Source organism: Dermacentor albipictus, unplaced genomic scaffold (assembly GCF_038994185.2).
Source record: "Dermacentor albipictus isolate Rhodes 1998 colony unplaced genomic scaffold, USDA_Dalb.pri_finalv2 scaffold_24, whole genome shotgun sequence".
In the NCBI taxonomy this organism is placed as follows: domain Eukaryota; kingdom Metazoa; phylum Arthropoda; class Arachnida; order Ixodida; family Ixodidae; genus Dermacentor; species Dermacentor albipictus.
This window is the reverse complement of record NW_027225578.1, coordinates 108,505-123,533: the sequence shown is the minus strand read 5'-3', so window position 1 is coordinate 123,533 and position 15,029 is coordinate 108,505. Positions and strand designations below refer to the sequence as shown.

At 45.2% G+C, this 15,029-nt stretch overlaps 1 protein-coding gene across 4 annotated transcripts in view; it reads right to left on the bottom strand.

Moving 5' to 3' along the window:
• LOC139052484 (acetylcholinesterase-like) overlaps positions 1 to 14,752 on the bottom strand; it is a 98,984-nt gene extending 84,232 nt beyond the window's left edge. For 3 of the 4 annotated variants that reach the window (XM_070529600.1, XM_070529601.1, XM_070529599.1), the window contains exons 1-3: positions 14,561 to 14,752; positions 6,844 to 7,199; positions 4,543 to 4,744 (exon numbers count right to left, since the gene is read on the bottom strand). In XM_070529600.1, coding sequence (XP_070385701.1) covers positions 4,543 to 4,744; positions 6,844 to 7,199; positions 14,561 to 14,644 — 642 coding nt within the window. In that variant the 5' untranslated portion in view covers positions 14,645 to 14,752. The remainder of the gene's footprint in view (positions 1 to 4,542; positions 4,745 to 6,843; positions 7,200 to 14,560) is intronic. The other variant, XM_070529602.1, reaches the window with a different exon arrangement.
• Between the last annotated feature and the right edge of the window lie 277 nt (positions 14,753 to 15,029).

Sequence of the window (15,029 nt, the reverse complement as noted above, 5' to 3'; positions counted from 1 at the left end):
GGTCCCAATGGTATTCCTTATGAGGTTTTCAAGAACATGGAAGGAGCAGCTCTAGACGCACTTCTTCAGGCTATTAATAAAGTATGGGAGACTGGAAACGTTCCACCTGATTGGAAGCATTCAATTGTTGTCGCGATTCCGAAACCAGGAAAGTCTCCAAATAGCCTGCAGTCTTTACGCCCAATTTCACTAACCTCAACTGTCTGCAAGCTCGCCGAAAAGATGCTGGCCACACGTGTTTCCTGGTAGCTTGAACGCCACGATAAATATTATCCTGCTCAAATTGGATTCCGTTCTTATTTGGGAACTGAAGACGGACTTTCTATCTTATCAGACGATGTTTTACAGGTTTCACCACAGAGTCACGCTGTGCGCACGGTAGTAGCAAGAGACATAACGAAAGCTTATGACAATATAGACCATGCAATCATTATAGCCAACCTGATCGACCTGGGACTTCCACCGCAGGTGATAAGATTTATCTACTCCTTCCTTCAGAATCGCACATTTGCGATTAGAGTAGATGGAAGGCAAGAAAGATACTTCGCATCGAACAGAGGAGTCCCACAAGGTTCGGTTTTGGCTCGTCTTCTCTTCAACGCTGCTCTAATACCTCTAGCCTGGCAACTACATCGGATTCCAGACGTGAGGTTCTTAATCGATGCGGATGACGTCACTTTGTGGTCCATGCATGAAGATATATTTAGACAAACTCAACAGCTTTAAGAAGCCCTTGATGTTCTGAACAACTACGCTCGGAAAGCAGGGTTAGATATTCCCCCCCAAAAATCAAGCTATGTTGTGGTGGCCAGCAGGAAAAGACGCACAAGAATCACGCAGTGCCCCTTTACATCTAGACTAGGCGCAGTGACAATCTCTGAGCCTTCTGAGGTCCGCATACTGGGTCTCGATATTAACCACTCCAGCAGTGGTGCACACTGGCTCCGTAAAACCAGACAGAGTTGAAGAAAAAGGCTTCACCTTATTCGTCGCATTGCAGCAAAAGCAGCTGGAGCTCGTATTGACGTAGCTCGACGGTTGGTGCGTGCAATGTTGCAGCCACGAATTTTATATCCGGCACAATTTCAATGGCTCACTCTGGCACAGCTGGCACAGTTGGAGACGATTAATCGCGATGCTATGCGCACAATCACAGCACTACCCCGCATTACTCCGATACCAACCTTACAGGAACATGCCCAGCTCAACACAATTGCAGAGCTAATTTTGCAGCGCGAAAAAAGCACGTGAAATAAAAAAGCAACTTATTCCGGCAGTCGCTCCGCTGCATGCTCATTTTCAACGCGGCTCTCGGATTGACAATCAGCCCTATCCAATGCCTCCCTGGGAATTCACCAGCATCACAACTAATAAGCCAACGAAGTTACTACGCAGCGATACAACAGGTATTATTGACGAACACAATATCGCCGATGCATACTGCGCTAACACCTGCAAAGTCTATACGGATGCTACCATTCTCCCAGACGGTGAAAGGACATCATTCGTGAGTACTACGCATAATTTCATCAGCGGCCACCAGCGCTATTTATCTACGGAAGCCAGCGCTCTAGTAAAGGAACTTCAAGCCATCCACGACACTGTGCAGCATGCGACATCAAAGCTGCCTGCCATCAAGCAACTAGATATCTTCACTTATTCTTTAGCGGCTATTCAGGAACTCAAGAAGGTTGATAAGGAGTTGGAAATCTGCGAGACAATACACACTATGAATAGTAAAAGAGCTACTTGCGTCAAGGTACACTGGATTCAAGGCCACTCAGCAAACCCTCAGAACATTGCTGCTGACCAGCAGCAAGGCCCTCCTAATCCTGATCTTCCACCTGTTCCCCTCCTATCTCAGCCCCTTAACTCGCTCCGAGCCCGTAAAAATTTTCTCCGGCAGGACACACGCGCTCTTATCCCACCGTGTGTCTGCTCCCTCCCCCTTCACCTTACTAGGGCGGATGAAGTGGTGCTTAGGAGGCTAGGCTTCGGGCCGGGGTGGCCCTTACACCGGCTGTTATCTCAAGGTGGAACTGGTCGCATTTAAAACTGAGTGCTACGTGTCCATACTGCTTCGTTCCTGTAATGGAAGCAGATACATACCACCTAATATGGACATGTACAGGTTTAAAATCGGAACGCTCTCGTCTCCTACAGCAAGCCGGCCTCCGCTACAGTGTGACAACCAGCTATGACCGCTGGATACATGACAACAGATTCCACAAAACACTGCTTAATTCATACAAACACAGGCCTCACAGCACACATATAATACACATATACGCACCAAGAATTATGCCTTAAGGGAAAGTCTTTATCGCAATAAAAAAAGAGTGAAGTGTCAGGCTCGTCTTAAAAGTTATACTACAAGTCAGCTAGGAATAGCGCGTCTCTACAGTTCATTCCTCAGATAATAATTAGAGCAGCAGTCGTCTGCGCACCAGCACAAATGGACAAAATTTTTATAAAAAGCACCTAGACACGGTCACTGAAAGTGGGCGCTAGTAAAGCCAAGCAGTGCTATTAATACTGTCGCTCTGAAAATGGATCGCGCAACTACACCTCCGAACACTGTATCACTTTGGTGAAAAAGCAATTTTAAAAAATAAATAAGAAGGCAGTATTAAAAAATTTTTACTTTCCGGCAAGCGAAGATAACGGTCGAGTGTTGCACACCTTCGTATTACATGACAAAGTACAGTTCCATTCGATATTTTCTTTTTCCTTTTTTTTCTTTTTACGCGTCCTGATAAAGCACACCGTCAATGCAATGTAAGATTCTTTTCGGGAAGGTGACCACTCATTTTTATTAGTAGATGTGCGTCTATTCAATTTATCAAATTCTTTGTGCAGTGTATATTTTATGAGCCCGATATACCGCGTGTTCTGTGATGTATGTATGACAAGTTTATGTATGTGGAAGTGTTGTGTGTTGCTCTGTTGGAACTTTTGCCGTGTCCTAGGGCGCTATAACGTAAAACTATTCCAAACATTTCTATTCCAATTCTGCAATCAACCTTCCGCGATTGGTCAAAAACATTTTTGGGCCACCCCCACTTCAACTGCAGGTCACGCGACGTCACGAAAACCGCGATAGCTTCCCATATGATATAACGTGCACACACTGATTATGCATGATTTGACCGAACAAAAGAAAAATAGTTATTTCTTATTCGACGCCTTTTCGGCACTGGCCCTCGGCCATTGGTCAAAAGTTTTTGGGCAGCACCCACTTCACCTGCCTGCCACGAGACGTCACAAAACTGCAAAAACTCACCACGTCAGATTGACGTGTAACCGTCAAAGATGCATTAATATGCTGAACAAAACTGAATTTTCTTCTAAATAACCGCTGGCTGCCCCATTCCGAAATGTATAAAAGATGGCTGCTGCCGATCGCTGATGCACTAGCTACTCGCACCTGTCGGAGAGCATGGGTTTATTTGCGTATAATGAAACATTTTGCATAGCCGTGTAACGTTTTCGAGCACTTTGGAAACGTTTAAGAACGCGTACTGCCAACGCTTCTTTGGTGAGGATCCGTTTTAGTGTCATTCTTAAGCTTCCGTTGCATGCCGCCGCGATTGTCGACCAGCCACCGCCAGCTAAGTAAGGGAAAGCAGACCAATCGCCGACGCCGGCGTCGCCCTCTTCATCCGGTTATCGATTTTCAGTGCACTGGCTCTGCCCCAGTGAATCCCTCTCCACTTCAGCGTGCTCCTAGCCTCTTGTCAGCCAATTAGATAAGACTAGCCGCTCAGTGTAGGCAATGTTATTCATTTTTCAAGCAAACAAAAGTAACCTCCTATGAACGAGGAGAGCGTTTGATTGGTCTGCTTAGACAACCCTACGGGTGACCACCCGATGCTTGCGTCAGCGGTTACACAAATTTGACGTCAAGAAATTGGAATAGAAACATATTGGTATAGTTTTACGTTGGTAGGGCCCCTACTTACAATAAAGAAGGGTTCGCTTCCTTAGGCCATACTTTAGGGCCATCTATTTTAATGGAAGCAGATTTTAATAAAATATGATTTAGATTACGCAATAACGCTTTCTTCGCTATTCTTTCTTTCAGCACGGCATACACTAGATGGTCAAAAAGCCATCGCAGTCCATTCGCTAATTATGTAGGATTAGTTCATTAATTTTTAATTACTACCATTAACGACAATGTGGCAGAATGGCGTTTGCGGAAGACGCCGCAGGAGGGAAGTGCTATTTATGCAGTTTTAAAAGAACATCATCTGTTGTGGAGATATTCGTCGACAAAAAATTCGTCATATTTTAGCCCGACACCAGAACTGGGCGCGTGGACAGCGCTGGAAGCATCTGTGCATTCAACTCTATGCCAGTTTTGAAAAATTTGGTTCTATTAACATAGCTTAGGCGGGTATATTACCTACGGGTGCGTCCTACCATTTGAACATTGTTGTTCAAGTGCGAGACAACACTAAAACAATGAACGCTTCTCTGCAATGTAAGCTTTCTCAAAGAGGACTGTGACCACAACGTGGGTGCATGCCCGGTGCTTACTGGCGGCTGTAGCTGTGGGCAAACGGGTGCCTGCGTACTCTGCGCTTTGCCGGACTCCCGAAGCGGAGCAGGTGGGGCAAACCTACGATTACCCGACGGAGACTCCGCGAATGGCACAGCGCGGAAGCTGAACACCACCCTGCCTTGAACATGCAGGCGCTCGCCCCAGTATCTTCCCCAAGGTGTCATCACACTCACGGCCCTGCATGGAGGCATACATACACACACACACACACACACACACACACACACACACACATATATATATATATACATATATATATATATATATATATATATATATATATATATATATATATATATATATATATATATATATACAGCTGACCATGTATATTATGAAAGAATGGGTGAAAAACATTATTCAGTGTGACTCACTGTAGCCAGAATAAAGCCTAGTATTCAGTGCAGGAAATGGTTCATTATCCTTGTACTATGCCGTGTACGGCGTGTTTTATGTGACAGTCATCGTTCATTAAATATAGGAATTCTGTTACAAACTGTGCTCGAATTCTGCGGAAAGGTTCTAACGCTTGAAGAGTTTGTAAATGAAGATGCCAATCAGCGGGAAGTTAGGAACTATAATTAAGCAAAGGCAGTCGTTCAATGGCAAATACCACTTATGATCGAAAGCTTTCGGAATCCAGCCGCTGGGCCCGTATCTACACAAAAAGCTGTGATACTTGAGTTAATAATAATAATATATGGGGTTTTACGTGCCAAAACCACTTTCTGATTATGAGGCACGCCGTAGTGGAGGACTCCGGAAATTTCGACCACCTGGGGTTCTTTAACGTGCACCTAAATCTAAGTACACGGGTATTTTCGCATTTCGCCCCCATCGAAATGCGGCCGCCGTGGCCGGGATTCGATCCCGCGACCTCGTGCTCAGCAGCCTAACACCATAGCCACTGAGCAACCACGGCGGGTGTGATACTTGAGTTGTCGGTAAGAAAAAAAAAATTGAGTGAATCCGGATTCTGGGGCGCTATAACGTAAAACTATTCCAAACTTTTCTATTCCAATTCTGCTATCAGCCCTCCGCGATTGGTCAAAAACTTTTTTCGACCACCCCCCATTTCACCTGTCTGTCACGCGACGTTACAAAAACCGCAATACCTCCCCATCTGATATGATGTGTGCACACTGATTATGCATGATTTGACAGAAAAAAGAAAAACAGTTATTTCTGATTCGACCACTTTTCGCCATTAGCCCTCGGCTATTGGTAAAAAGTTTTCGGGCTGCACCCACTTCACCTGCCTGTCACGCGACGTCACAAAACCACACGAACTCACCGCGTCAAAGTGACGTGTACGCGATAAAGATGCATTAATATGCCGAACAAAAGTGAATTTTTTTCGGAATAGCCGCAGGCTGCCCCGTTCCGAAAGGAATAAAAGATAGCTGCCGCCGATCACTGAGACGCTGGCTACTCGCACCTGCGGGAGAGCATGGGTGTATTTGCGTATAATAAAACTTCTTGCGTGACCGTGTAACGTTTTTAAGCACTTTCGACACGTTTACTACCTCATTCTGCCAACTCTTCTTTGCTGAGGGTCAATTTTAGCGTCATTCTTAAGCTTCCGTTGCATGCCGCCGCGATTTTCGCCCAGCCACCACAAGCTAAGTAAGGGAAAGCCGACCAATCGCAGACGCCGGCACCACCCGCTTCATCCGGTTATCGGTTTTCAGTGCACTGGCTCTGCCCTAGTGAATCCCTCTCAACTTCAGCGTTCTCCTCGCCTCTTGTCAGCCAATGATATACAACAAGCCGCTCAGTGTAGGCAATGTTATTCGTTTTTCAAGCAAACAAAAGGGACCTCCTATGAAGGAGGAGAGCGTTTGATTGGTCTGTTCAGACAACCCTATGGGTGACCGCCCGGTGCTTGCGTCGGTGGTTACGCAAATTTGACGTCAGGAAATCGGAATAGAAACATATTGGAATAGTTTTACGTTATAGGGCCCCTGGACATGTTATTAGCGAATGCGGGCGGCCCATGGCAAAGAGCATGTACTGCCGAATAACAGTGAATTCGGCCCCTGATTATGTTTTTGCTGGTTTCTACGATCGATAATCATAAGTACTACTGATGAACATTGATACTTGTGCTATAATCACTAATAGATCTTTCAATTACCCAAATTTATATTATATATTATACATTCTATTTCTGTAAAGCAGCGAAAAGTATTCATTTCTGGAAGGCAACATATGCTCGCAGCACAATAGCGAGGATGGCTTGCACCCATGCACCATATGGAGCAACGAATACTGACATGCCAGCCTTGCCGCCGATTATGAGCAGGGCCACGATGGCAAGGACAACGGCGCAGAAGAAGCAGTACAGGAGCAGGCAGCTCCACGTGCTCTTCTGCGATCCGCGGTCAAACTGCAGCGTGTGCCGGCCCAAACACCGCTGGAGCATCTCGGACGAGCCCAGCTGGCTGGGTCGCGACGGGAGCTCCTCGTCGTCTGCTTGGCGCTGCTCGAGGGCCCATTGCCTATACTGACGCACGGCGGGGGAGACACGGCCACGAGGTGACGTCGAACCAGCCTGGGCCGTAAAAGGCACGCTGCTGCTGCCGTCGGCCGCTGTCTTCCACGAGTCGTGCGTGAGCACGCTCGAGTGCGGCTGCGAGGCACCCCAAAAGAAGCCTCGCGTTGCATTGCGAGACGCGAAATCGGGGTCAATTAACAAATGATGGCGTTAGCATTTTATGGTACCTCACACGCTTTGCGTAGGGTATGTACATTGTGTATGCATGCATCTATCTATGTTTGTTTCTATTTTTGTAGGTATCTAACCGTTTTCCCGCCTGCCTGGGTCTCTGGGTAGTCCGTGGGCGAATGGGTAGCACATCGGGCTGCTGTGCTGAGGGAACAGGGTTCGAAACCAACCATCGTGCCAACTTGGGTCACTAAGTATGTGGAACAGTGTAGATACGTGCAGCTCGTCAACGAATCTATTTCACGCCGACATGGGTCACTATAGATGCGGGACTGGGTTGGTGCCGCTGTTTGCAGAAATCCTCTGGGTATGTGCCACTCGGTCTGCGCTATCAACGAACGAATATCAACGAACCTCCTCGATGGCAACTTGCGTCCCTGGGTGTGTGCCAGTAGTTCTGCGCCGCTCGTCAATGAACATCTGTGACGCCAATTTGGGCAACTAAGCATGTGACATTGGGAATGTGCCTCTCTACAATGACTAAAAAAATACGTTATGTTTCTCCGATCACAGGCGGAATCAAACTCACGCCACAAGCGTTCTTCAAGGACAAGAACAAAATGCATTAGCAAGCCGCGCCACAAATGCTCTGGGTATGTGTCGCTCTTCAATGAACTTCTCGCTAACTTTAGTCACTGAGCATGTCACTGAGAATAAACAGTTGGCAGTCTGCGCTTGTGGTGTGTTGTGTTTCTTTCACTTCCTCGTTTTTTCGTGTAGTTTCAACCTCCCTTCAAGTACCAACCAACAAGCCCTCAAGAACGTCCTGCTAAAATATCACCTTGAAACATATGACAAAGGGATGTAATCTGTAATAGATGTTCAGAAAGTGTCGACAAGTGAAGATATGCGAACAACAATAAAAGAAGTGGAGCAGCTAAAGAAAATTGAATAGTTGCGGTGCACAACGAACCCACTAACTATACGTTTCTTGCTTTTGAGCTCCGCTGACTTTGTATTTGGGAATCACCCAGCAACTAAGCCAACTTCTCCAACAAAAATATTAAAGGCTTCTTCGAGTAGCCAAGTGTAGCGTTCAGGTAAAGCTGTAATATTGAACGTACTCCCTGATGAGCGCAGAGGTATAAAATCTTCGTCCATAAAGAAGATTACAGCGCAAAACCATCCTACCACAATTTCCAAGAGTATTATTTTATAATTCAGAATTTACTTTTCTGGAATAAACTAAAGACGCGTTGCGTATGCAACGCGTCCTTCCGCTGAACACTCGCACGTTATGAGCACTCGTGTTGACTGCGGCCACTGTCGTCTTCCGTGCGTGCCCCCACACAGTGGTACATGAGCAGTGTGTACAGTGAACTAATTTTAGACACCACCGGCACTAATTTCTCGGAGGAAAGCTAGGGTAGGCTGATTATCTGGTGAAATGTGAGATTATTATCTGCCTTTTCTGCACGCATTTACATTCGACTGTTATGATGACTAATCAACCAGACCTCTTTTGCATATCGAGATTGGGATCCCTCGGTATAGCGAGACTTTGTTCTTGATGGACATGGGATAACGATTCTGCCGGTACTACTGCCAAACATCATGCAGCTCGGTAAGCCAAATGCTATGTGATGCGATATCGTTTACTTATCCGGTAGCTAATTTTCCTCATCTATGGCTGCTAGTGATAATCACGAAATTTCCTTTCGAGAATGGTGCGAAAGTTCCAAGCAACTATAAATGCAGAATGTTTCCAACTTAGCTGTGGCGATTCGATTAAGCCAACAAAGTGTTTGATTTATTGATGATAATTGCGTTTAATAATGGTACTATATCCGCCGTGGTTGCCCATTGGCTATGGTGCTGGGCTGCTGAGCACGAGGTCGCGGGATCGAATCCCGGCCACGGCGGCCGCACTGCGATGGCGGTGAAATGCGAAAACACCCGTATACTTAGATTTAGGTGCACGTTAAGGAATCCCAGATGGTCGACCTTTTCGAAGTCCTCCACTACGACGTGCCTTATAATCAGAAAGGGGTTTTGGCACGTTAAACACCAAAATTTAGTTTTTAAAACATAACTATACATACTGTGTACACCTTACTGTATAAATCACATGACCATAGATGAAAACTATTCATAAATAAATTGCGCAGTAATCATTTCAAAAAGCGTGAACTACAAAATGTTTCCATTGGCACGTGCCAGGACATTGACATGCCAATCCGCGCTTCTACAAGGCGGCGTTTCCTGCGCGTGTTCTCTCCACAAGGACATACTTGAAACTTCTCAATGATATTGCACTGAATTTTTAAAGTCAGATGCCTTGGAGTGCTCACCTCTTATAATACAGGGCGGGATGTGCGATAAAATGAATAGAAATATATGAAAAACAAGGTATTCTTCAGTGAAACAAAGAAAATATATTTATTTTCTCTTTCATCTATAGTGCCTTCTGTTCGTTCATAGCTGGCATAGATATTTCATGTTTAACTATAACGCGCATACACTCGCGCCTATTTTAGGATTTTAACGTATGCGCAAGGGCTCAAATGTAACAACTTTGCAAAAAAAAGAAAAAGAAAAACGAGCGATGCTCTCATTCAATTGAGCCGTTGTAATCCTTTCACGCAAGAGTAGCGCGTGGAGATGAAGCCATATTGACCGCGACATGTGTGGACATAATTGAGACAATGCTTTCTAGCTTTGCCCATACCTTGCTGCTGTCCATGTATCAGTGAGCTTTGTTGAGAAGCGGGAAGCATACTGCCAGGCTTCGGCTTTGTCACTCATGTCGCCTTATCCAGCACTTCTCTCCTGATTCATCAATATTCAGCAATTTAGCTATAGATTAGCAATTTCCACGGTCACGTTATGCTGAACTGTATCGTAATCTTAGTGATAACCACCCCATTTATTACTACCCGCCGTGGTTGCTCAGTGGCTATGGTGTTGGGCTGCTGAGCACAAGGTGGCGGGATCGAATCCCGGCCACGGAGGCCGCATTTCGATGGGAGCGAAATGCGAGAACACCCGTGTACTTCGATTTAGGTGCAGATTAAAGAACCCAAGGTGGTCGAAATTTTCGGAGTCCTCCATTACGGCGTGCCTCATAATCAGAAAGTGGTTTTGGCACGTTAAACCTCATAATTTATCTTATTTTGTTATAGCGCAAGCTTGACAAGGACAAAAGAAGGCACATCAGACACACACAGCGCTACTTTCAACAGGTTTATTTCTCGTTCTCGTCGCTATATATACACCCTCGACCCGTCATACACCACGTGTAAAATTTTTGGAAAAATAAACAAAAGATATAAACTGGGAACCACACGTAGGCAGTTTTTGATTCACATATTCAAAGACATGTACACGTTCAACGCGAACAAAGATAATCCAGCTCTTTTGATGATAATGAAATGGAAGTTTTACTGACGCATGCATCGCCGAATGTTGCTATGTGTCTGGCTTCTATTATCAAGCGCGTCATTTCACACCTGCTTTTACTCATGATCACTGTTTCTTTAAATCTTGGTCTGCACTTGCATCTCTGGCAATGGATGGCAAGAAAGCCGTCAGCGGCGACGTTGTTAACTTTGTTACTATGTTCTCGTAGCCTGTCATTTATGCATCTACCTGTTTGACCGATGTAGGATTGTCCACAGCTGAGAGGAATACGGTATATCACGCCGGTGATGCAATCAACGAATTTGTTTTTATGTTCTTTTTCGCATGCGCTACGTGGGATTCTTTCCGGCCTTGTGGTTTTACAGAGGCTGACCAATTTATTAGGTGCCGAAAACACAACGTTAATGCCGCTCCTTCCAGCAATCTTCTTTATTCTATGGGAGAATCCGTGTATGTAGGGGATGACGGCAACCTTTCCTTTGTTCATGTCAGTGCTCGACACGTGCACCTGCTCCGAACTGCTTTGCTGCACCTTCTTAAGCAGTCCTTCTGCGACTGACACAAGCACGTGGCTCGGGTAACCAGCGCAGCTTAAACGCGAGGCTTGCCGTTCGAAGCTATCGTACATTAGGTGTTGGCATGATTTTTTTAGTGCTTCGCTGAAACACATCTTCGCGATTCCCCTCTTCACAAGCTTTGTATGCGCGGAATGAAACGGTAAAAGTGGCTTACTTGCCCTAGGTTCGTAACACCAGCAGGTTTCGTTATCGGTGAGCACAAACTTAATGTCAAGGAATCTAATCCTCCCGTCACATGGCATTTCAAAGGTCACTTCTAGTGGATTTAGACAGTCACGAATAGTGGTAAAAACAGGAGCACATTCATTAGTAAAACAAGCAGATGAACAGTCAATTAAAGTTGAAAAGTCGTCAACATATCTAAAAACCTTTACAACCTTAAATTCGTGAAGGCGCTGTGACAGGTCTCTGTCAAGTTTGGCTAAAAAGAGATTACTTAGCACTGGTGCTAGGCAAGAACCTATACACACTCCTTGTTTCTGCAGATACAGGGTACCTTTGTTCTCGATAAACGTAGATGACAAATAAAACGTAAGTAATTCTAAAAAATTGTCAACGGATGTACCTGCTTCCGTGCTAAACCTAACGGCACCATATGTATCTATGCAACTGTCAATACAGGTTAATAGTTCTGATTGTGGCAGAGAATAATAAAGGTCTTTAACATCGGCAGAGAAGGCCTTTAACCGTTGATTTTCATGAGCTCTGACAATATCTAAAACCTCCTCAGAACTCTTTGTCAGGAAAGGGTCACTGATGTCTAACAAGTTTAGTTTTTCTTGAAGGTACATGGCGACAGATTTCTGCCACGTGTCCCTCTCAGAAACTATCACCCTGAACGGTACACCTTCTTTGTGAGTCTTAGCGCTGAAAAATACTTCCAGACAATCCTTCTTGCTTTTGTTGATGCTGTTCATCACGCCTTGCAAATTCATCTTTTTACACAATTGTTTTGCTTTTGCTCTGACCTTATTGCAAGAGACATCATTTCTTTCATTAAAAACTGCCGATATAGCATTTATAGCTTTCTCATTGAACTCTTCATGCGTAAAAACTGCGAAGCCACCTTCTTTATCAGCTGGCAACACACACAGATCATGCTGTAACAAGTATGATTCTACGTGCTTCACAGGTAATTTCTGACGTGGGGGCTTACAGCTTTTTAAGGCGTCGACACATTCGGAGTTGATCCTCGTGGCCTCGTCCTCTGGAGCACGTCGGGAAACCTGACGCACGAGAGATAAAAGTTCAGGGTTTTCTTCGGGGGTTGCAGCGCAAACTTTGGTCCGAGGCCCAAGACATCACGTACAGGTTCAGGGAGGCAGAGTCCTTCGGGTATATGTAAGTTGCAGGTCGCATTCACGCGCACTTTGCTCACCCAGTCAGGTGGATGTCTCAGCTGAAGATTCCAGTGGAACTCCGTCATTTGGTCTGCCAGCCGTAGATGCTTTCGGACTTGCAGTTCCGCTGTGTCTGGTTCATAGGTGCTGCGCAGCTGCGTCCCCAGAAAGGCTCTGAAAAGTCTAGCCTGCCGGAGCCATTCTGAGCGCTGAATTTTTAGGATCCTTGTCCTGTGTCCATTCGACGGAGTGCATCCTCCAAAGAGCGTTCGAACGTCCTCTGGCAACTAAACTTGTTAGACATCAGTGACCCTTTCCTGACAAAGAGTTCTGAGGAGGTTTTAGATTTTGTCAGAGCTCATGAAATTCAACGGTTAAAGGCCTTCTCTGCCGATGTTAAAGACCTTGATTATTCTCTGCCACAATCAGAACTATTAACCTGTATTGACAGTTGCATAGATACATATGGTGCCGTTAGGTTTAGCACGGAAGCAGGTACATCCATTGACAATTTTTTAGAATTACTTAGGTGTTATTTGTCATCTACGTTTATCGAGAACAAAGGTACCCTGTATCTGCAGAAACAAGGAGTGTGTATAGGTTCTTGCCTAGCACCAGTGCTAAGTAATCTCTTTTTAGCCAAACTTGACAGAGACCTGTCACAGCGCCTTCACGAATTTAAAGTTGTAAAGGTTTTTAGATATGTTGACGACTTTTCAGTTTTAATTGACTGTTCATCTCCTTGTTTTACTAATGAATGTGCTCCTATTTTTACCACTATTTGTGACTGTCTAAATCCACTAGAAGTGACCTTTGAAATGCCATGTGACGGGAGGATTAGATTCCTTGACATTAAGTTTGTGCTCACCGATAACGAAACCTGCTGGTGTTACGAACCTAGGGCAAGTAAGCCACTTTTACCGTTTCATTCCGCGCATACAAAGCTTGTGAAGAGGGGAATCGCGAAGATGTGTTTCAGCGAAGCACTAAAAAAATCATGCCAACACCTAATGTACGATAGCTTCGAACGGCAAGCCTCGCGTTTAAGCTGCGCTGGTTACCCGAGCCACGTGCTTGTGTCAGTCGCAGAAGGACTGCTTAAGAAGGCGCAGCAAAGCAGTTCGGAGCAGGTGCACGTGTCGAGCACTAACATGAACAAAGGAAAGGTTGTCGTCATCCCCTACATACACGGATTCTCCCATAGAATAAAGAAGATTGCTGGAAGGAGCGGCATTAACGTTGTGTTTTCGGAACCTAATAAATTGGTCAGCCTCTGTAAAACCACAAGGCCGGAAAGAATCCCACGTAGCGCATGCGAAAAAGAACATAATAACAAATTCGTTGATTGCATCACCGGCGTGATATACCGTATTCCTCTCAGCTGTGGACAATCCTACATCGGTCAAACAGGTAGATGCATAAATGACAGGCTACGAGAACATAGTAACAAAGTTAACAACGTGGCCGCTGACGGCTTTCTTGCCATCCATTGCCAGAGATGCAAGTGCAGACCAAGATTTAAAGAAACAGTGATCATGAGTAAAAGCAGGTGTGAAATGACGCTCTTGATAATAGAAGCCAGACACATAGCAACATTCGGCGATGCATGCGTCAGTGAAACTTCCATTTCATTATCATCAAAAGAGCTGGATTATCTTTGTTCGCGTTGAACGTGTACATGTCTTTGAATATGTGAATCAAAAACGGCCTACGTGTGGTTCCCAGTTTATATCTTTTGTTTATTTTTCCAAAAATTTTACACGTGGTGTATGACGGGTCGTGGGTGTATATATAGCGACGAGAACGAGAAATAAACCTGTTGTTGAAAGTAGCGCTGTGTGTGTCTGATGTGCCTTCTTTTGTCCTTCTCAAGCTTGCGCTATAACAAAATAAGATATGCCGTACCAACAAGCCCCTATTGCTATCCTCATCGACCTCATAATTTACTTAATTAACCCCATTTACTGAGTACGCCTGTGTCGCTCACCAGAAGGATATCCATGGACGCCACGGAAAATTTTTCACCGAAGTAGCGAGGAACGTCCTGGTACTCCTGATCTTCATGACTCATGCTTCCAACATGTCCTTGAGTCTCCGAGAGCGACGTAAATGTTGTTTTTTAGTTTCTCCAAAGTGAGATGGCTCCACCAGGTACTCGAGATATCACCGCGCCTGCAACTTCTTCTTCATCGTTCACCAGTTGCGGTGGAAGGGTAGTACGGAAATTCACTAGAGAGCAAGAGGCGTGTAATAGCCTTTTGAAACGTTTTTGGCATCTTGGGTCAACTTCGAGATTGTGCAAGGAGCAGCTGGTCGTGACAACCTTGGTAGAATAATATTGCTGAACGCGAGCTGGTCTCTGTACAGTGGTAAAGCGAAGCATCATTGGACACTACTGGTTCATCCAACAGCCACCGTGGCATCGAGCGCATAATCGCTTTTCTAAAGGAGTGGTA